This window comes from Lissotriton helveticus, chromosome 3_1 (genome assembly GCF_964261635.1).
Source record: "Lissotriton helveticus chromosome 3_1, aLisHel1.1, whole genome shotgun sequence".
NCBI classification, from domain to species: domain Eukaryota; kingdom Metazoa; phylum Chordata; class Amphibia; order Caudata; family Salamandridae; genus Lissotriton; species Lissotriton helveticus.
Window position 1 is genome coordinate 655,859,908 of NC_136061.1, and position 22,155 is coordinate 655,882,062.

At 48.1% G+C, this 22,155-nt stretch overlaps 1 protein-coding gene across 3 annotated transcripts in view; it reads left to right on the forward strand.

Annotated features, from left to right (window-relative positions):
• Positions 1 to 17,513, forward strand: part of CCDC28B (coiled-coil domain containing 28B) — a 97,359-nt gene extending 79,846 nt beyond the window's left edge. For all 3 annotated transcript variants that reach the window (XM_078680683.1, XM_078680686.1, XM_078680684.1), the window contains one exon: positions 16,507 to 17,513. In XM_078680683.1, the coding sequence (XP_078536809.1) occupies positions 16,507 to 16,561 (55 nt within the window). In that variant the 3' untranslated portion in view covers positions 16,562 to 17,513. The remainder of the gene's footprint in view (positions 1 to 16,506) is intronic.
• Positions 17,514 to 22,155: the final 4,642 nt, after the last annotated feature.

A 22,155-nucleotide genomic window follows, 5' to 3' on the forward strand; every position in this document is an offset into this window, starting at 1 on the left:
GCCCAATGCTCCAGTGACTTCCTTTACAGTGCAAGAGGGAGCGTTAATATCCAAGGGGGTATTATGCTCAATTGAGTGCCTAGCTAGTGCATCTCCTTCCACAGGTCTGGAGTATAATGTTGGAAAGTGCAACCTCCAGACTTTCTCCCCTAGGTTCGGTTCTATTGCCGAGTTGCCTTCGGACTTCCAGTTCTCACTAGGTTCCAAAAGCCTCTCGTATCTCTATTGTCTAGGGCAGTTTTAATTGCATCCCATTTGTCTAATTCCCATGTTGACTTTGCTTCCGCCACAGTTTTTTTGTATTCTGCCCTGGTTTCTTTAGTAATAATATCCTTGTCTTTAACCGCTGTCAGCAGGGCACTTTTAGCATCCCTGCATGTTTTATTAAACCAGGAGTGATTATTTATGGGGCCAGAATTATGTTTAGAGTCTGCTTTATAGAAAAACACATGGCAATTTTGGCAAACATTTCCTGGTGATTTTTGGCTATTTCCTGCAGACGGTCTGGGCCTGGGTCATTTGTTGGTGTTTGAAAAGCAAGTTCCAGATGGGGAATAATTTGTTCATAGAGATTAGCCTTTTTATCAATTGACTGTTCAAATGTTCCCCAGCGAACTCTTCTGCCTCCTTCTATTGCTACCAAATTTGGGATATCTTGGGTAGGTTGTCTTGCTCAGGTTTCGGCTTTTTAATTTCTAGGACCAGCGGATTGTGGTCACTTTCACAGCGAGGATTTACAACAAAATCCACTACTCTGTGCCATAACTCCACATCTACCAATATATAATCGATAACGGATGTTTGGCCCAGCTTGTTGTAGGTAGGGGTGCCCGGGCTGTCAGATGGGAGACGGCCATTACATGCCCTTAGCAAGTTTGTAAGGGTAAGGATGTTCATCTGCAGGACTATGGGAGACCAACCCCTGGCCAGGTAGGTGTTACAATCAGGGATTGACCATACAGAGTCCTCCTCACTAGTGATGGGGGTATTTAGGCCATTTAAAGGTTCAAAGTGGCAATTAAAATACCCCCCCATTATTATGTGTGAGGTCTCGGGCAGTGTGTGTATGAAAGTTGCCAGACAGTCTAAAACCTGCGATGTCAGCCCCTGTTTCACTGGCCGTGAGTAAATATTTATAAGAGCTATTTTCATATTATTAAAGAATGTCAAAAGAATACACTGGATGTCAGGGGACAATGTTTCTAGCACTTTAATTCTACAGCCCATATGTGTTCCAACTCAGGTACAGAGGCCACCAGAGGGTCTCCCACTGGGCCCCTGTACAGCTGGGGTAGAGTATGCTACGTACCCCATGTGGGAAGTTCCTTGACCAGGTTTCCTGAAACAGGCAGATCTCATGAGTATCTATATAGGCACCCCAGTCTGGAAGATCCGGTTTTGAACTTAGGCCTGCTATGTTCCAGGATAGGATCTTGGTGTTCTGTATGGAAGTCCCACTCTGCTGTAGATCTAGGTGACTACCAGAACTATTCTGTGTAGGAGGCCCACCCTGCTGTGCATTCGTGAGGATGGTATATGCCTGCTCTCGATGCCCTATACGTTCCTGTGTAGAGTAGACTGGATTTCCTGGAAGAGAATTGGGTACACTCCGGTCTCCAGCCAGAGGAATAATCTTAGAAGGTTTTGCAGGAGATTGTTTACCAAGATTTGGACCTTCTAAGTAATGGAATTTGGTGGAAAAATATGGGACAGTGCTCAAGTTTTCATGCCTAGGGGCTAGTCAATCAACCAAGTCCAGAGTGCTGAAACAATTGCTTACAGGGATATTGAATTGCTCCCTATTACTCCAATCTTGTACTATATGTGGCGGAGCAATATGCTGGGCACATTTTCCCCGTTTTATATACACACTATCCACTCTTTCTAAGCGAGGGGATAGAAATAGCCCAAAGGAAGTACTTGTATACCTCCGGTCGCTTTTGATTGTCCCCATTTAAGAATATGTTGGACTGCCCTTTTGTCTCTGAAATTAATCAACACACAGTCCCCTAAAATATCTTTTTGTCTCTGCCCAAGCCAACTAACCCTGCAAGTGAATAGGATTTCGGTCTGTACTAGAGGAGGGAGGAGGGAGTGTTCTGTGTTTGTTCAACCTGTGGATAGATTTGTTCTTTAATTCACGGAATGTTTCACACCGACCTGCCTCCAAAGGTGGAACTACGGCTAAAATTACCACATAGGGTGTTGATTCTGGGGGCATATCGATGCAGGAGGAGGAGGGGTTTATCAGACTTGACTTAGATAGTGTTGAGTTCCTTGCATGATTTGACACTTGTTGTTGCGCCTGATGGACATCAGCTATAATTCTACTATGCGCCACAGCACTGGGATTCTGAACATTGACAGAGGGTGGAGGGGCCCTGTAATGGAGGCTACTTAAAGGTTGGTTTGTATGGGTGGGGCAGTTGGTCGAGATGGACAAGATCTGGTGTTGAACAGGTATTTGGCCTACAGTTGAGTCGTACTGGTCACCAGGGGGCGAGGAGACCTGCGTTCCTTGGGGGATAATAGCCATATTCGTAGACTTGGGGGTGTCAATAGTATTTAGAGCTACATCAATTTTAGTTCCCCATGCATCTAGAGATGCTTTTAGAGTGGCAATACTTTTCAATACATCTCTCAATTCAGATTTTAAGAGCTGGTCTAAAAAAGATTTAAGCTCCAATTTCAACTCTAGAGCCCAACCCGGGGGCTCGGAAATGTTGTTTTCACAAGCATCCGAATGGCTGCCCCCTACAATGATAGTGGGCACAGTCCCTACAGAATGCCCATTGTGAGGTCCCCCCTAACTATGCTCTTCTTCTGGGAGGCTCCTTTCCTTTCCCCCCTCCCTCCCTTGTCCACCCTGCTGGTTCTCATTATGGGTAAATTTGCTTGATCAGGGGGTAGATCTGGGGAAGTGGAAGGAGCTTGTTGTTGGGATGCCACAGGGGTATCTAACTCCACCGACTGGGATATACTAGGCATTCTTGGTGCAAGAGACAGACGCCTCTCTGTGCATTCAATTTCGCAGGAAACCTGTTTCAGCATTCTATCGATCACAGTCCGCTGTGGTATAGGTGTTGGATTTGGGGGTTTCTGTGCGGGGGGGGGGGGGGGGGGAGTGGTCTTCCCTATGACTATTTCCTTTCTTAAGCAAAGCAAGGCCTATAGTTTAAAAAAAACACAGTTCTAGATGATTTGCCATGCTGCAAACAATGTAAAGACGCCAATAAATTAGACAATCGCAAGCACAGGAGAAGTATTAGTTCTCAAGACCCCAAGTTCATAAATTGTCCCGCAAAGGCAAAGGCAAAAGTCCATAAGATGGTACTCACTACACAGATGAAAGGGGGGTGGCCCAGACCAGTCTTGGACAGGCACAGATGGGCCAGCCCTTGGCCCCGGCTTTGCCCGGGCACGCCTGCTCGTCCCGCGAGGCTAGGGTGGTTTTTATCCCGCCTCCGTGCGCGATTTCTTTCGCGTCGGCTGTGGTGAGCGGTCTTTGGATGCGCATCCCGCGTTGCGGGAGGCCTGGGTGGTTTTCATCCCGCCTCTGGGCATGATTTCTTTCGCGTCACGTCAGGCGCCGCTGGGGGATGCTGGGATATGTGGTCCGTTCCAGCCGTTCCCCTCACGGCGTGCGGACAGGCAGAGCCGCTGGTGGTAGCCGTTTCCCTCATGGCGGACTGAAGGGAGAAGCAGTATCTCACGGCCGTTCCCCTCACGGCAGAGCAGCTGTGGTGAGTGGTCTTTGGAAGCATGTCCCGCTTTGCTGGAGGCCTTGGTGGTTTTTATCCTGCCTCCGGGCTAGGGTGACCAACCGTCCGTAAATTTCACGGACCGTCCGTAAATTGGACCTCACGTCCCTTGTCCGTGAGGATCCCTTTCATGGACGCCTTTTGTCCGTAATTTTGGGCCTGGCAGGGAACAGCACTGCTCCCCTGTGTGAAGCCCCAGATCACTGATAGGGCACTCATCTGTGAAGCACAGGAGCTGCCCCACCCCGCTCATTGTCACTCTGTATGCTGCTGATTGCCACATACAGAATGACAATGGGCCAAGTTTGAGTGTCACAGTATGTGGTGGGCCACCTCCTGCGCAGTAGCGGCCACCAGCTGGTGAAGGGAATTCCCAAAAATCTCATCAGAAGTATGCTGCTGGCCAAAGGGTCCGGAGTCCGTCTCTCTCTCTTCTTTTGGCACATGTTGACAGCTAACAAGATGTGCCACATTTGATAAATGAACGGAGGGTGTAATGTGTCTCAAATATAAGTTAAATTATTTCAAGGCTGGTTTATTACACAGTATTGTCTAAAATAAAAAAAGCCGAGCAGTGAAGGCTCCTGAAGGGCTGTTTATCCGTGAGTCTAGTTCCCAAAGTGGCACGCTAGTCCCTTCTCTCCAGCCTGCTCGCTCAAACCAGAGAGGCAAACACTCTGCATAAAAGGCAAGAACCACCCTCTTCTTTCCTGGAAAGGTGAGGAAGCATGCCCCACTCCACTGTAACTTTTGGCATTCATAGCTCTTGCACGAGAACCCAAAGACACCCCGGATGTGTTTCATTTGTTTCTGAATTTTTTTTTCTTCTTCAATACCTTTATTGTACCTTTCGAATCATACACAGCTTCTGGCCTACAACCCCAGGGGCCGGCCGCAACACGTTCACATGCGTTCGATACTGTCTGGATAACACAGCCCAAGTGCCGACATCCTGGGGGTTCGGCGGCGTTATAGAACAATGTATGTACAAAACTCGCATTGTGACCCCTAATATATATATATAGGTCTGGTTTTCTATTTTATAACAATAACCTAATGTAACTAAAGAAGTCACCACATTTAGATCTTAAGGCAAACAAGGAAATGAGTGCACAACCCCTGTCTCATCTTGTACGTTTGGATCGACCTGTGTGGGTGAGCAGAGCCATTACCTCTGGATCGGCTGTTACCATGTACCCTTGTAGGTGAGTGCCTCTGTTGTAGTGCACTACTGAGTCAAGCTAGCCTGTCTGCCAGTCCCATCCTCTCCCAATCATGAATCAGAGGTGGACTCCAGGGTCACTAACCCGCCCCCCCTTCCATTCCTCCTACTCGTCCTCCCCCTCCTCGTCTGATGTCAGTGGGTCGTCCTCCTGCAGGGGTTCACATATCTCCCCCCTGAACCCATTCCACGGGGTCCATATCTTGTTCCACTTACGTGGGCATGCCCTACTGATGTATACTGCCCTCTTTGTTATCATCACCCTGTCCATGTTCGTACACCATTGTGTCAACGTGGGGGCCTCTACCGCACCCCACTTCTGTGCTATATCACGTTTTGCTATCATCATACCTAACGTGGACCGCTGTTGGCCGTGTCTGGAGAGGTCGTTCGGTTCCTAGATATTTAACAGGCACTTACGTGGTTCAGGGACTAGGGACACTCCCATTGTTTGAGATATGGTGCGCATTACTTGTCTCCAATACTCCTGGATGCGTGGGCATTCCCATATAGTGTGGAATAACGTTCCCTCCTTCCCGCAGCCGCGAAGACAATAGGGATGTTGTGCCCGCTGTATTAAGTGTAGTGTCTTTCTCGTGTAATACACCCTGTGTAGAATTTTAAGCTGCACGAGCCGGAATTTTGCCGATATGCCCACCTCCTTAGGCAACGCCAGTGCTTCGTTCCATTACGAATCGTCCATTTCTCCTAAGTCCCCCTCCCATTTGACTTTCAGTTTTACCATAGGATCTGATAGGTTGTTGATCAATATGCGGTAAGTGAGGGACGTAGCACGTTCTTGCATGTAATCTGTGAGGAGGCGATCTTCAAGGGGCGATGCCTCTGGGACCTCTGCTGCAGGTGGGATGGCTGTAAGCAGGGCATGCCGGATCTGTACATACCGGAACGATTCCGTGGGTCCTAGCTCATACAGCTGTCTCAGCTGGGCGAAGGGGATCACAGTACCTTTTTCCCATAGATCTCCCACTGTGGATATACAGATATTGTCCCAGTGTGCAAAGCCCTTACTGCGTCTCAGGTTACCCAGGGCCTGGGTGTCCCACAATGGGGTGAGCTGAGTAATTTGCCCCTTCCACCCCAGTTTTGCTTGTGCCGTGTGCCACAGCGCTGTGGTAAGTCTAGTGGGTCCCACCAGTTTGTGCACTAGGTGTTGGTCGAAAAGAGGTGCCAGTATGCAGTTGGTGCCCAATTGTGCCCTGTCGGCCCTGTATGCTGGGTCATCCTGGGGTGCATGCAGCCACTGATTGATGGGCTTTAATTGAGCGGCCCAGTAATATAATTGCAGGTTCGGCAGCGCGATCCCCCCGTCATACCAACCCCTGTGCAATTTGGCCTGAGCAATGCGCGCCGGGCGATTACTCCACATGAGACCAGATACCAACGCTTACACCTGCCTGAAGTATCCTGGTAACACTGGGTATCGTGTATTTTCTAGGATATATAAGAAGCGTGGCAGCGACATCATTTTATAGAGCGACGCTGTACCCAGCAATGTCAAGGGTAATGTCGCCCAAAACTTGACATCTTGCTTCAGCCGCTCCAACGGCGGTGTTAGGTTTTTCCGGACTAATTCTGTTGGGTCCTTGGGGACATGGATTGCCAGGTACTTGAAGGAAGACCCTGCTGTTCTTAAGGGGCAGTCGTCGTCGAGAGTTGGGGCCGGACCCTGCAGGACATACAGTTCCGACTTTGCCCAATTTAAGGTGTATCCTGATACATTCCCATGCTCGTCACACAGAGCCAAAAGTGCCGGTATGCTATGTTCCGGTTCCGTTAGGTACACAAGCATGTCGTCCGCGTGTAGTGAAAGGCGATCTTCCCACCCCTCTGTCCAGGTGATTCCCTTCAACAGTGGAGTTGTGCGTATCAGAGTCGCCAGCGGTTCCAATGCGATCGCAAAGAGCAGCGGCGATAGGGGGCAACCCTGTCGGGTACCTCGCTCCAGAGGGAACGTAGGGAAATGTGGCCATTCGCCACTACCTGTGCTACCGGTTTAGTGTACAATAACCGGACCCAAGCTATGAAGTTAGGACCGAATCCCAGGTGTGCCAGGACCTCGAAAAGGTATTGCCATTCCACCATATCAAAGGCCATTTTTGCATCCAGTGCCAGTATGAACGCCGGTTCCGAGAGCGACTGTGCCCCAGCCAACACTCCATGCACCCTGCGTATATTAAGAGCGGTGTTTCTATGTGGCATAAACCCTGACTGGTCTGGGTGTATTAGATGTGGGAGGTGAGCAATCAGTCGGGTAGCGAGGAGTTTCGCCAAAATTTTGACCTCGGCATTAAGAAGGGATATGGGGCGGTACGATGTACACTCCTCCGGCGGCTTCCCGGGCTTGGGAATCGCAATAATAGTTGCGGTCCTTTGGTCAAGCAGTAGTTCGGCCACCGCCAAGCTTTCGGTGTACATAGCCAACAGGGGTCCACTGAGCGTCTCCGACGCGGCCTGATACCATTCTATCGGGATACCGTATGGTCCCGGTGCCTTCCCGGACTTTACCGCATGTATGGCCTTTTGTATTTCCTCCTCCGTGATGTCTGCCTCCAGTTCCGCGACGGCTTCCGGCGTCAGTGTCTGAGTAGGTATGTGACCTAGCGATGCTCGGGCCATGTCCGCTGACACTACTCTAGCCGGAGTATAAACTCCTTCGAAGTAATCGGCAAGGGCCTCTACTATCTCCTCGGGACTAGTTTGTAATATCCCCTCCCTATCACACACTTGCTGTATACCCCTGGTGCTACCCCCTTTTTTATCTAACCAGGCCAGCATTTTACCTGCCTTGTCTCCTATATCATAAATTCTTTGTGTTGTCGCAGCGATCTGATCAACCGTCTGATGCCGCAAGTGCTCCCTATATTGCTGCTGACGCATGAGTAGTGCATGGGACGCGTCTGGCGTAGGGTCCGCCGCATGCGCCACTGTTGCGTCGTGCAGAGCTAATTCAAGCTCGGACAATTCAAGTGTTTTCTCTCGCTTATAGCCTGTTATTGACGTTATAGCCTGTCCCCTGAGAACCGTCTTCTACACCTCCCACAGAATAGCGGAGGACTGTACTGAGGCGGTATTTTCAGCAAAGTAATGTGTAGTCGTTGTCTTGAGCGCCTTTCTAACCTTGGGGACTTTGAGATATGATGCGTGTATGGGGAAGGTTCTTCTACGCGATGATTTCTCCTGAGTGGACAACGTTAGTGTGACCGGAGAGTGATCTGATATCCCCCTAGGTTGGATGTCAATGGTATCTACGTGTTGCAGGCCGTCACCCAGCGCCAGGAAGTAGTCTATCCGGGATAAACTGTTATGCACCGTGGAGTGATATGTGTATTGTCTCGCAGTGGGGTGTGCGTGTCTCCATATGTCTACTAAGCCCATGGCATTCAGGAACCTTTGGAAGCGGGAAGGACCACCAATCTGCGTTACCGCCGGGAACCTGTCCACCTGGGCATCTACCGTGGCGTTGAAGTCTCCTCCGAGTAATATATCCCCTTCAGGAAGGGTCAGGAGAAAGTCGCCAAGTGCTGGAAGTGTGACTGAATGGAGTGCTGGGGGGATGTATACCGACACTACGTTAAGAAGTCCCCCCTCCCACTGCCCCTGGAGTGCCGCAAAACAACCCTGTTCATCTACCTTGGTGCTCAGTGTTATGAACTGTGAGGATTTCTTAACTAAAATGCCTGTGCCCCTGGAGCCCGAGGTAAATTCCGAATGTACCGCCATCGTGTACCCCTTTCTGTCAAGAGCCCTGGATGCCCCACCGGTAAGGTGTGTCTCCCGGAGATGCACCAAGGCCGGTCCCTGCCTCTTCACCGCGTTCATTACCAACCCATGCTTTATCTTGTCTCCCAACCCTCGCACATTCCATGTCATAAGTCGGAGAGGTGCGGTCCGCGACCTCAACGTCCCACCCTCAGGCGTATGGGGTTGTGAGTCGTGCATGTTCGTTCCTGTACCCAAGGTTGTGCCAACTGGATCTCATGACCGGGGTGTGCAGTTCATCCCAGAAACCAAAGCAGTGCGTGTGCATAGTAACGTGTTGTGTCCTTACGTGTGGAACTTCAAAAACATCAAAACAACTCCCCCGCCCCCCCTCTCCCTGCCTCCCTGCTTAACGGACATTCAACCGCCCGCCCCCCCAACTTAGCAGAGTGCTTTACCCATCCCTGTAACAGTGTACTTGCCTGCTGGGGTAGAGTATCCCCCGGGGCAGGCAGCCTCCCTGCCCTCTTCCGAGTTCCCCAGGCCAGTGTCCAAGCGCTCCCCTACGGTAAAGTTCTGTACCAGGCATCACTCAGGAATACACCGGGTGCTCAGTGCTCCACTCCTCCCTCCGCTCCATGGTAGTCTAGTGTTGGTGACCTGGCCGCACCTCCTCCGCCCGACGTCTGTGATCCTGCTTGGCTATTTTCCCGGTGGTTCCGGTTAGTCCTGTGAGAGCGGCGGGGTTGCCCAGCAGTTCTCCAACCCTCCACCCAGTCTTGGGCCACATCCGGCGTGTCAAAGAACCAGACCTTATCGTCCGCAATCACTCTAAGCCGGGCCAGAAATAGCATTGAGTAAGACGGTTCCTTCACCCTCAGCGCCTTCTTGACCTCCAGGAAAGTTCTCCTCCGGCGCGGGACCTCCGCTGTGTAGTCCGGGAAAAAGGCCACCGTGGAATTTTGGATCTGGATGGCTGGTGACAACCTCGCTGCCTGCAAAACGGCATCTCGCTCGTGAAAATTGAAGAGTCGCGCCAGGAATGGTCTCGGGGGGGGGGGGGGGGGTCGGCGGCTTTGCTTTCCCACCGGGTACTCCGTGTGCCCTCTCCACCGAGAAAAAGGCGCGAGACCTCCGCTGTGTAGTCCGGGAAAAAGGCCACCGGGGAATTTTGGATCTGGATGGCTGGTGACACCCTCGCTGCCTGCAAAATGGCATCTCGCTCGTGAAAATTGAAGAGTCGCGCCAGGATTGGTCTCGGGGGGGGGGTGGGGGGGGGGGGTCGGCGGCTTTGCTTTCCCACCGGGTACTCCGTGTGCCCTCTCCACCGAGAAAAAGTGCGAGAGTCCCTTGGGGTTCAGGTGCGTCTTAATCAGCTCCTCCACATAGAGGTCCATCGTGCCTTTACCTTCTGATTCCGGAACCCCCAGTATTCGGACGTTGTTTCTCCTCGAGCGCCCTTCCTGATCGTCCAGTTTCTCCCTGAGGGATTTATTTTCGCCCTCCACCTTCTCCATTGCCACTTGCAGTTTCGACACGTCCTCCACCAAGGATTTTGTCACCACCTCCACCTGTTTCACTCTCTCATTAATTTTTTGAAAGTCTGCGCGTATTAGGGTGACCTCCGTGGCAGTGGTCCCCACCGTGGCTTGCACCTGCGCCAGGGCACGCATTACATCTTCAAGCGTTGCCTTCCTGGCCCCCTCGCCTTCCGTTGTCTTCCCCGTGGATGTGCGGGACTCCGCCTGGGGGCGATTATGTTTATCATATGCAAATTTGTTGAGTTTTGATTGTGTTGAGTTATGTTTGGGGTCTCTGCCCGCCATGGTCCCCCCTGAATTAGTCCCGCTCCTTTGCTGGGCGTTTGCTGTGCCCCAAGGAGCCTCCCGCACACCACCGGTCCCTGGGCTCCGATTACAGCCCTGGAGTCTTCCAATGTCCGTGCGCGTTGAATGCCGGGTTTATGGCGTATGAGCCCTATGATGTTGTGGCAGGGTTGCCAGATTACGTGCCCCACCGTGTGTTGTGCCTCCGCAGTGGTGCTGTGCGCCCTGGAACTCCCGAGCCGTCCTAGGTGGGATAGGGCGCCCCTTATTGCCAAGGACCCGTTGGCGCTCCTCTCTGTACGGTATCCGCAGGGTTTTGGAGCCAACTGTAGACCTTTGCGCTGTGTTCGTGCGTTAACAGACCAGGTCGCGCTCCCCAACGCCAGAACCTGCCACGTGCCGTCGTACAGGAGCGCGAAAGTGCATTATTCCCCTTTCTGTTGGGTGTCGGCCGCCCGGTGGACCTCCTCCCGTGCCTGCTTTAAATGTGCATTACTCTGCCGCCAATACCGGAGTCCCCGGGGCCATCTCACCGCTCTTTTCGACTCACTGCGGCTCCCGGTAATGTCCGCTCATGTCCCCAGGCTGCCGGTCAGGGTCGGACGGCGTTGCCTGTCTTTGCCAGCGGCCCGCTCGATCCTCCACAGTAGCCCCGCACTCACGGGGGTCACCCCAGCAGTCCTAGGCGGGGAAGGGAGCCCCTTGTTGCCAGAAGTCCGTTCATACACCGTACTGCGCGGTGTCAGCAGAGTCTGGCAGCCCTTCACGCCGCGTACCTGCGGTGATGGGCCAACTCGCGCTCCCAAACACCAAAGCCAGCCTTGTGCACCGTGTGGGAGAGTGAGGGTACGTTTATCCTCCCTGCTGATTATTGACCGCCCTCTGGGTCTCCTCCCGTGCCTGGTTCAAGCAGGGCTACACTATGGCACCATTACCAGCGTCCCCCTGGCCGTCTCACCGCTCTTTGCTCCTCCCGACAGGCCCCTGCTGGTGTCTGCTCACTTCGCGAGGCTGCCGGTCAGGGTCGGATTTTGTTTCGCGAGTTTTCCGCCGGCCCTGCTCCCGTAGTCTCCGCCTGCGCTGGCTTCCGGCGTCTGAGCCCCGCTAAACCACCACTTCCGCTCGGCCTCCGAATACACTTCAGCCCGCTGTTAGGTGCCGCCTCCAGGCCTCGCCGATCGGGATTCCTTCCGGGCGTTTCCCGGTGTGCTGCAGTGTTCGAACTTCCTCCGCTGGCCGCCACTCGGTCCTCGACCCTGGTTCGCCCCTTCAGAGGTTGTAGTATGTCGGATTTATAAACGGATTGCAGGGGGAAGCCGCCTCACTCCCGTAGCCTCTCTTTTACGCTGCCGCCATGATCGGCTGCTAGCCACGCCCGTGTCTGAATTTTTACGCATATTTATCCACTTCGGTTTATTCAACATAACAGGATGCAATAGTTTTTCAGTGAACGCGTGTAAAAGTGTAAGGTACCCTAATCTCATGCTGCTGTATCAGCCTTCCATCTTCATTTGATCGATAAAATTATGATAATTAATTTGTGTAAGGAGTCTAACTAAACATATCAGGTACACAGCGCCAACTAACCTTTCGGAATGAATGTGCGTTTTACAAGTGCACTTTATCGTTTTTTTTCTTTCAGTGAATGATGTACTGGGGTCGTCCAAGTTCACACATAAACCCCATTATGCACATTTCACAGAGCTTGACACATGACAAATGTAAATTTCTTATTGTCTTACAGGCTGGATGGGTTAAAGGGTAAATGGTTGGATGGATGAGTGAATGGTTGGATAGATGAGTGGATGGATGGATGGATGGATGGGTGGAAGAGTGGATGGATGAGTGAAAGGATGCTTGGGTGAAATAGTAAATAGTAAATGGTTGGATGGATGAGTGAATGGATGGATGAAGGGATGGATGAGTGAAAGGATGGATGGAAGCATCACTGCCCAGGTTTCAGATTGTTATGTGTGTCATTGTAAAAATTTCAGTGAAATTCTGAGTGATATTCCAACGACTAAGAGTGACACTTTCTCGCGAGCAAAAATCATGCAATGAAGACTAGGAAAACTTCTAAATATCAGAAATTACAGACATTTGGCCAACAAGAAACTCACCTCCCCCACCCGGGCGGGCCCCAGTGCCGAGAGCGCAGCAGAGCCAGCCTGGCTGGTAAAACGGTCACCCACTGATCCGTAGTCTGTGAAGATAAACCCAATTAGTCAGGTCGCCCATGATAAGGACGAGGAGACAGAGCAGAGCTGGGCCTGCAGATTTACTGTGCTTAAATCAGATCTGCAGATAAACCAGGCTTACTCAGAAGGATGATGAGGCAGAGCAGCCCTGTGGCCCGGCCTGCAGATTTACTGTGCTTAAATCAGATCTGCAGATAAACCAGGCTTACTCAGAAGGATGGTGAGACAGAGCAGCCCTGCGCTGGGCCTGCAGATTTACTGTGCTTAAATCAGATCTGCAGATAAACCAGGCTTACTCAGAAGGATGATGAGGTAGAGCAGCCCTGCGGCACAGCCTGCAAATTGATCAGACTGTGCGTGAAGATCAGACTGTGAGTGCAGCTCCATGGCGGCGCTGACACAAGCACTAATTATAAAACTGTGCACAGCTGCTAAGGTTTCAGATTGCTATGTGACATTTTCATAATTTCACTGTAATTATCAAGGATAGACGATGGATAGGTTTTCAAATGGTTGAAAAGGTTTGGAAATGGATGGGCACACACACAGATGGAAGGACTGAATGAATGGTGAAAGACTGAATGATGGATGAAAGAATTAATAGATGACAGAATGTAAATATGGAATGGTGGATATCAGGGGTTTGATGGAAAGATGAATGGCTAGATCATTGGACGAGAGCTCTTCTGGGAAGGGTTGTGATGACTTACTTTGCTTTCTTGGTGTCATAAGAGCTTTAGTTCAAAGTGGGAGGTGTTTACATTTTCTGGCAACTCCCTTGCCTATGTGCTAATATTCTGTATTTGCTGTGTGCTTATGTGTGGGATCTATACATCATGCATATGACATTTTGAGTGCCACCCAACTGCTACTTGAACGGTTACACTAGTAATTGTAAAATTATGCATGCTTTGTTTTAGGTGTACGTTTTTAGGGAGAGCCTCATAGTGCCATGAGCTGTGCTTGAGTTGTATATTACGTTTGTAGCAATAGGCAAGGCGTTAAAAAAAAAACACTATGCAATAGTGTATTGACAGTACATTCTTGAAGAAAGCTGCAGGGAAAAGCACCTTTTTGACTTCCGTCAGCTAGTGCAACTCTCTGCGAAGCCCCCATAGGCAAAGTCAGATTCCATATTTGAAGTTCCACTTGCTGAAACAGCCATAATGCGTTCCCTATAGTGATTTTATCACAGCAATCCTCCCTTTAGTTCACCTATGTGTGCCGCTTTACATCTCACTATAGCACTCAGATGTGAAATGCTAGTAACAAAGTCTATCCAAGCAGATCTTCCTGACCACTTCTCTCACCAAACATGCCTGCTCAGGACCGTGAGTTGTAAACAAAATATCCGACTATACACCCAGTGCAGTAACCATATAAATAGATTATCATATGAAATACCACAAAAAGACATGTACAGTTGCTCAAAGCTGCACGTATACCGAAAAACGATTGTCTCAACTGAATCTAAAACTTATTTTGACTTGTACTTAAAGTGGTTGTCTATTTACATACGTTTACACTATCGCACCACTTCCTCTGATATGTCTGTAAAACTTACCTTTTGTCCCGAAGTTTTGCCCTGAATTTTGACCTTCTGTCCTGAATTTTTGTCCTGAATTTTGACCTGCTGTCCTGAATTTTTACACTCACCGTCCTGAATTTGCACCCATGCCAGTTGGTCACCCTACTCCGGGCGCGATTTCTTTCGTGTCGCGTCAGGCGCAGCAGGGAAATGTGGTCCGCTCCAGCTGTTCCCCTCACGGCGTGTGGACTGGCAATGCACTGGTGGTCGCAGTTTCCCTCACGGTGGACTGAAGGGAGAAGCAGTATGTCACAGCCGTTCCCATCACGGCAGAGCAGCTGTGGTGAGCGGTCTTTGGCTAATTTAAATATGTATTCAAATAAATGTTAACAAAATGGGTTTTTTTACGACAAAAAAATACATCCACCATATATAACACAGAGCCATTCTGAAATTCATCAGTCATACTAATTTTCAGGGGAGGTGGATTTTAACACAATTAATCATTGATGCGTTACGGTGGTTTTGAATATATTATTTCCACCTTCTTCATAACTATGAATATTTGAATATAATAAAAATGTAATTGTTTAAAACATTTATAAACGGATGAAAAATAACAATCAATTATACATAAGTACTTCATCTTCTATTAAATCAGTAGGGTACAACAAAACATCCAGCCTAATAGATAATATACGTAACTTAATGTAACACACTAAAAAGACATCCCATAATTTAATATTGAATAAATATGATGTAATTCCACAATACATTTCTTGCGTGATTTACACTCCAAGCCTTCGATAGCTCTGCTTGTGCCTTCTGATTGATGTCTCTATGGATTTGATTGCTTTCCCAGCTCTGGCACACACATGAAGCACATGCTACTTCCTTCGGCCCTGCCTTAATCTTTACAGAAGGTACCCAGCAGAATTAGAAGACAATTAAAACTATGCATTCCTTGGACAACTGAGACTGTAAAAGGACGTGCTGCCAACTTCCACCTTGCACGTGCTTTGCATGCAGTACCCTTCTGTCAAAGCCCCACTTGCCCATGAGCCATAATTCCTAGCATTTGAATTTGCATGTCCCAGATCTGCTTAAAATGTGCCTTTACTTGGATTCTCAATGTGTGTTAGATAGCGTCCTATGCCAGATTCCCTGTGGTCATGAGGGTGATCAGTTGCCCAGGAGCTCTCCTCTAATCATATAGGGCCATATGTATCATACTACCGTTTTGCGAATTCCAAATAGCGAATTTTAAGGAATCGCTATTTGGGATTCGCAAAACGGTATGTATGTACAAAATCGCTATTAAATAGCGATTCTTTACCATTCCTAATTTGCGATTAGCAAATTGCTAATCGCAAATTACTCATTCATTTCTATGGGCCAGGAGGCCCATAGGAATGAAGTTGCAATTTGCGATTAGCAATTAGCTAATCGCAAATTAGGAATTGCTTCAAGGGTGCAGGGGTGTCTCAAGAACACCCTGCTGCACCCCTGAAAAAGACATTTGGGGGCATATGGCGCACATACATGCCCTAAGGGCATGTATGGGCGTCATATGGCACCTTTTGTTTTTTGGAAAAAAGCTTTTTGAAAAGAATTCGCAAATTACCACCAACTAGAAGTTGGTGGTAATTTGCGAATCCTTAATGGCATTTTTTGAATATTTTTTGTTTGATACATTGCATTTAAGGAATCGCTAAATTTGCGATTCCTTAAGTGCAATCGCAAAATAAGGAATTTCAAATTTTGCTATTCCTTATTTTGCATCAAACATGTTTGATACATACCATTTGTCAAATTAGCATTCGCAAAGGCCGTAATTCGCAGAATTTCGGCCTTTGCGAATGCTAATTAGCTTGATACATATGGCCAATAGTCATTTTTCCACCATTAATTCATTTTGTCACAGCCAGCCCACTTCATGATAAAGTACACCTTGTCCCATCCATTACTACGGAAGCAGGCCTTATTGTCTCCATCAGTAAGGCAGTAGACCCTGTTTCCATTGTGTTTTAACATGGAAGGCCCCATCTAAACCATCAATACCACAACAGGCCGAATTCCCTATCAACAGTTACACAGAGGGTCCTGTTGTGAATGAGTGATAACATAGAGGGTTTTAATGTGGCATGACTAGGCCATTCCAACTTCTCCTCATTGCTCCACTTGGGGAAGAGTTCAGAGCAAATGTTCAGTGCACTTGTCTGTCTCCAATTTTCCTTAACTCATCACTCAGACAGAAACTGCACCTTTCGGAGAACGCGGACCCCCAGAAGTCTCCCCCGGCATAACAGTATTCCCTTTAGCCCGCCCAAGTCCAGGTGGCCACCCAGGGCTCGGACAGTGACATCCAGGTGGAGAAGACGCCTGGGGCACAGTATGAATTCATGGGCTGCACCTGAAAAGGCGTTACTTTGTCATAGTAGTGTCCATCTGTGTCTGAAGGCAGCGCTTGAGATGGAAGTCTTCAGAAGTAGAATTGACTGTGCTGGAAAAGGCTTTGGAGACCTACCCTGGAACTACTTCTAAAGACGTGTATGTGAACGCAGAGTATTTGTAAACTATAGCACAATGTTTTGTTGTTGTTTTTTTGTGTGCAGCAGTTGCTTACTTCGTTTCTCTAGCAATAGAATTCTGAAAGTCCAGGGGCACACAAGGGAATGACGCTCCTGCAATAGTATAGACTGAGCTAGAGAAAGCTGAAAACCCACCAGGTGTTGTAGAAGGGAAGTGGCGTCCCAGAAACAAGGGTACCAATGACCAAGACAATGTCTAGATCATTCTCTGAAGGCCCAGCACTATCTAGGACATCATCAGCAGAGTCTGCGTCTGGATGACAAAAAGGCCTGTGAAGGAGGCTAAAAAGATAGGAACTGGTGAGTGGACAACATTTAGGTTGACGTGATTACCTAGTAGACATGTGCTCCATAGAGGCTTAGAGGACTCGGATAGGGTCAGGCACCTGACTAAGATGTATCTGGTTCTACTGCAACCCTATTGCCCTATCGAAAGCAAACCTTACTTTACCTCCAAACATACCTCTTATTTTGTCAGTGTCTGTGCAATAGTATGTGTGCAAGAACATGCAAATATATTTAGGTACTAGAATAGGCACAGTTGTCTGCCATTAGTTTCTGAAATGGGCCTCCCTAATTGCAATTTTGATACTAGATGTGTTTTGATATTTGCTACTGCTTTCTACCATGTAATGACATTGAGAAATAAACTTGTTTTGAGAGTGTGGACTCTTGTTTGCTTTTATTTTCATTGGGTACTGATGGTTTGAAGTAAGTAGGGCTTTGCTGCTGGTCTCTGTGATGAAGAGGGGAATGGATGGTGGATTGGTGCACTGTCTAGGCCCTCTTAGGAGAATTTGGATGTGTGGTCAACCAAAAGCTGCCTTTCTATACCCATCTTTTTCAGCCGGATTGGTCTTGGATAATGCACATATTTATTAAACATAGCAGATTGTTTTGATGAATTACACAGCATCTGTGTATGATTATTTGGGACAAGAATAAATATAAGAACACTGAGCACCATGGGGCTGATTTAGAGTTTGGAGACAGGTACTCTGTCACAAACATGACTGATATCCTGTCTACCTTGTCACAAGTGCCCTATATCCTAATGCACTTTTAATAATACAGACAGAGCACTTGTCCGCTGCGCTCCTAATCAGGCTTCATGCCTAGGGAGGGACATCTAGAATTCTAGATGTTAAGTTATATATAGATATTGTTGTGCAGCCCACCACTACCGCAGTGTGTTCCCTTCACAGTTTACACATTGCATTGCCTGATGCCCCTTTTCTGCACTTACTGTTTCCTTATACGTCTTCTCAGTGGCCACCAATGTATATATTGGGCATTTTGGCCTCCCTGGTTATGTAGTGGGCCTTTTGACCTCCCTAGTTACCCTTTTTCCATCCCCAGGACGGGTTTAGCCTCACTAGTTCAGGCACCTAGAGCCTGAGATTTGAAAGGCCTCCCTTTGAGGAGCAGCTCTGGAAGGCACATCCTTCCCACAATCTCGTGAGATTTCAGGAAAGGTGGCGATCTTGGGCACGGATTTATAAATACCATGCCTAAGCCCTTTAGCCTTCCTTGGCTTACTTCCCTTCAGAGACAGAAGAGCTCCTGGAATCTATAAGCTTAAACATACCTTGTGAACATCTTGGAACAGCGAAGTCTTCCTCGCCGGGCCCTTCAGTCCTGCGGCTCCCGCTCCAGTCAGCACTCGAGTCCTGCACCTGAAAAAGAGCAAAACAACAAAAAGAATGCTACAACACTTTCGTCCCCCCCCCCCCCCGGAGGCAAGTTGCTTTCAAAGGTTAGTGCATTATTTTCAATCATTTAACCAAGATTATGTGGATACTCAAGTAGTTAGTTGTGAAGGAACAACTAGGACCTTGGTTGACAAAGCATTTCCATATTTTTAAATAAAACGTAATGCTGTTGCAGAACAACAGTAATACTTTTGTGGCAAAAGCATCTAGAGGTCTTCCTAGAAAGAGATCAAGTTCAAGGTATTAGTGAATGAATGAAGAGTGAATGATCATCATAAAGAATAGCAATTGAAGGCACAGAGAAACGCAGATTCATAATCCCCTTTTCCTATTCCATTTCAGTGCATACCACCCTGAGAAAATATCCCAGAGATTCAATTATGGCACATACACAAAAGAAAAAATGTATGTAGGATTCACAAACAGATCCCTGGGTAGGGTGGTGTATGTATATTACAGTCTCACGTGAATAGGAAGTGACTGTACTTGTTTATATTCCAGAGAAATAACCACAGAAGACCCTCCTCTGATGTGCCAATAGTCAAGGAAGCTTGCGGTTCCTTACCCAATCCACCACACTTTAAAACCTAAGCTCCAGATGCAAGTACCAGAGCATCAGAAGACATCCTCTCTCTCATCCCAACCCTCCTTCACTTTGCAGTGATTCCTTAGCTCCGTTCGTTATTTGATGGCAGGTTGGGTCTGGCTGTAGGGTCAAAGTCGAACATTCTTCACTACTACATCAGCCTGGAAATTCAGGTGAGTGAAATTGGAACTGACAGAAATCCAAGCCAAGCCCACGTACATGATCTCTGCCTAAGCGAAAATGAATCCAGGAGAGACTGTTGACACCCACAATATGGCTCAAGACTTGGTAAAAGAGTCCCCTTCTGTGGGAGACTTAGCATGGGCATTAGCAAGTCTCCAAAATGAAGTTTTATCTCTGAGACGAGAAACACAGTCCCTGAAGACTGAATTACAAAGGCACAAGCCATGGGAAAATCCCTGGGGAGCTAAACTCAAGATCCCTACAATCTGCTAGGTTTCCTTCATTCCTTAGAAGAAAACACATTTATTTTATTTATTTTGAAAGTTTTATATAGCGCGGACAAGATCTTTGCAGATATCAGAGCGCTTTACACAGAAAGGGTACATGAGGGAACATATTCAAAACAAATAAATCAGAGGAGCATACAGTACAAATAAGTGAGGGCAAAACCAATCATGTAAATCAGTAAATCAATCATACAAGTATTACAAATATGCAACAGGGTCAAACAAGTAATACAGATCGGTGCCTATTCTTAAGGAGACCTAAGTAACAGTTCAGGTGTATTTTGCCATAAGGATGGCTTTTACTTCTTTCTTAAAGAGTGTAGTGGAAGAGATGAGCCTAGTTTCGGGGGGGAGTGAGTTCCAGATTCTGGGTGCCATTCCTGAGAAGGAGCGGTTATATGTTTTTTCCTTCCGGAATCTACGTGGTTTCAGCAGAAGATTGTTTGTGCCTCTCGTGTTTCTAGCGCCGCCAGAGATTGTCAACTTCTGAGTGAGGTAGCCGGGAGAGTTCAGGTGTACCGCCTTGTGAGTCATGCAGGCGATTTTCAGATGTATTCTGGCTTCAAAAGGCAGCCAGTTCAGGGATTTCAAGTCAGGGTTAATATGAGAGTGTTTTTTTGACCCAGTAATGAGCCTCGCTGCAGCGTTTAGAGAAGCTCTTAGGGGTGCGGTAGTAGTTAGCGGGAGTCCGCAGAGGGCGACGCTGCCATATTCTATTCGAGGGATGACTAGTGCTTGTACTGCGGTTTGGAAGTCATTGGCTGGGAGGAATGGTTTGAGTTTCCTCAGGGTATTGATTTGGAAATTCGCTCCCTTAGTTGCCTTGTTGATGTGTTGCTGCATGTTGAGATTGGTGTCGAGGGTTATGCCTAGAGATTTTGCTGAATCCACGATGGTGGGTTGGACATTGAGTGCAGTTAGGTGTTTGAGCCAACTTTGAGTGGTGGAGATCTTCGCTGGAGGTGAGATCAGAAGGAACTCTGTTTTCAGAGCATTGAGTTTGAGATGATTATCGGCCAGCCAAGATTGGGTGCTTCTGATCGTTGAGTTCAGGAGCAAGATGTCTTTGGGGGATTGTAATTTGAGGTAAAGTTGGGTGTCATCGGCATACATGTGAAAGTGTAAGTTAGCTGCCTGTAGCACGGTGGTGAGAGGTTCCATCACTAGGTTGAACAGAGTTGGGGATAGTGAGGATCCTTGGGGGACGCCCAGCGTTACAGGTATTGGAGAGGACATCAGGTTGTTGCTCTTGAATTTCTGCGACCTGTTGTGAAGAAAGGAAGTGAACCACTTGAGAACAGTTCCAGATAATCCCATTCTAGTGCTTAGTAGTTCGAGTAAGTTCTCATGTTTAACGGTGTCCAATGCTGAAGAGAGATCAAGAAGGATGAGAAGGCAGGTGTTGTTTTGGTCTAGCATTTGAAGTGCGTCGTCAATTATGTGGGTCATAGCAGTTTCTGTACTATGTCCTGCTCGGAAGCCTGATTGATGAGGATTGAGGAGATCAAATTGTTCAATGTGTTTAGTCAATTGTAGTTGTACGCATTTTTCCAGCAGCTTGGCAAAAGTGGGGATATTAGTGATGGGACGGTAATCGTTCAGATCAGAGATGTCGGCTGTAGGTTTCTTTAGTAAGGGAGTGACTTGTCCAACTTTGAGGGAGTCAGGTATGGTTCCTTGTTGAAGAGAGCCGTTGATAATTCTAGTCCAGAGTGGGAGAAGCAAAGGGGCAAAGTCTTTTACAGCGTTAGCAGGAAGGGGATCTGTGAGGTGATTGGATGGTTTCAAGGTGCTGAGCAGTTTGCCAATTGCCTCTTCAGAGTATGTGCCAAAGGATGACCATGTAGCATTGTTTTTTGGTTCAATGGGTGCAATGCATTGAGGTTTGGAGTAGAGGCTTGCGTCCGCGAGGAGATCGCTCTTTATGTTGTCAGTTTTTTGGATAAAGAAAGCGGAGAAGTCTTCACAGGAGGGAGCTTCGCGCACAGTGCTGAGCTGTTGGGGTTGTTCCTTGGATTGAGTTTTGATTAGCTCAAACAATTTTCTTGGACGGTTTTTTGCTTGGTCGAGCTGGAGGCTGAAGAAGTCTAGTTTTGAACGTTTTATTTTCCTGAAATAGGCGTTTCTCTTTTTCTTCAGAGTTTTTAGGTGCAGTGCAGAGGGAGCTGATCTCCAGGTGCGTTCTGCCATTCGCATGTCTCGTCTATCCTCATTGAGACTTCCGTCATACCATGGGTTGGACATTTTAGTTGAGACTCTTTTTAACTGCATAGGTGCCGCCTCATTTATTATTGAGGTCATAGCATTGAGGTAGTGGTCAGTCAGTGATTGAACATCCTTAACGCCGGGCGGTGGTAGTAGGAGATTGCAGCTGTTAGGAGGCAAAGAGCTTGGGTTGAGTTTTTTCAGGTCTCTTTTCCAGACTTTGGGCTTGGAGGATTGAGCCGGGTTGCATTTAACTTTTACATTGATGAAGAATGTGACAATATGGTGATCTGACCAGTCACAAGGTTGGATAGACTCGAGTTGGATAGAGTCATC